At 46.3% G+C, this 828-nt stretch overlaps 1 protein-coding gene across 1 annotated transcript in view; it reads right to left on the bottom strand.

The window, feature by feature from the left end:
• Nucleotides 1-828, bottom strand: part of LOC109376290 (zinc finger protein DZIP1L-like) — a gene marked incomplete at its 5' end in the record, with an annotated part of 25,955 nt that overhangs the window by 24,001 nt on the left and 1,126 nt on the right. The window contains one exon of the mRNA XM_019632165.1: nucleotides 425-553. Within this exon, the coding sequence (XP_019487710.1) occupies nucleotides 425-553 (129 nt within the window). The remainder of the gene's footprint in view (nucleotides 1-424; nucleotides 554-828) is intronic.

Here is an 828-nt window from a genome sequence, read left to right as displayed (position 1 = left end):
CACAGAAAATAGCAAATGCTACAAATCAAAGATTTTTTTGGTTTCAGAGAGCCAGTGGTTAAATATTTACCATCACACCACGAAATCCATCCCAAATATCTTCAAATCCTGGAGGTTGCCATGCTTTCTAAGAGCTGTTTTCAACTGGGTTGGGGTCAAAAAGAGGGCAAAGGTGTCCAATGAGAGACATGCTGCGTGTATTTTGAAAAAGATCCCAGGCACATCTGGTATTGTACACACGCGTATCACCAGCCTCACAAAAACCCTATTCTTTGCTTTCAAGCATTGGGAGAAGGTCTGAAAATATAGAGCTCGAATGTCTTTCAACTTCCCTAAAACCATAGAGCAAAAATGAGAAACTCTGTTAGAAGACCACATGGTTATTGGCTGGCTCTGGAAAGACAGGCATGGGGGATCGGCTCACCTGAATTTCCATCTTCTCTCTCAGGTCCCGGAGCTCCAGTGCCTGCCTGAGGCGCTCCTCAGACTCCTCATCTCGCAGCGACCCGAGGTTGGACCCCATCATACTGTGGGACTGCAGCTCCTTTAGTTTCTGAAAAGGCCAGGGCATAGCTTTATTAAGATGAAGATCTAATCATGATGTTGTCTTTTATACCTGGAGCACTGCCAGAAAGGCACACCGTACCCCAACCACAAACCCCCAACTGTCCTCACTAGATATCCGCACGCCCGCGAATATTCACACAAGTCTGCGTTCCCCTTCTCTAGGGTTCTCCTGGAGTTCAGGCCTCCAACAGGAGAAGCAAGTTCCCATGAAAGAACAGAAAAGGGACTGTCTCACAAAGTGTTTTACAATCACTCTAAATG

This window comes from Hipposideros armiger, unplaced genomic scaffold (assembly GCF_001890085.2).
Source record: "Hipposideros armiger isolate ML-2016 unplaced genomic scaffold, ASM189008v1 scaffold_1093, whole genome shotgun sequence".
Lineage (NCBI taxonomy): Eukaryota > Metazoa > Chordata > Mammalia > Chiroptera > Hipposideridae > Hipposideros > Hipposideros armiger.
The sequence above is the reverse complement of the archived record's forward strand: the minus strand, read 5'-3'. Positions and strand labels throughout refer to the sequence as shown.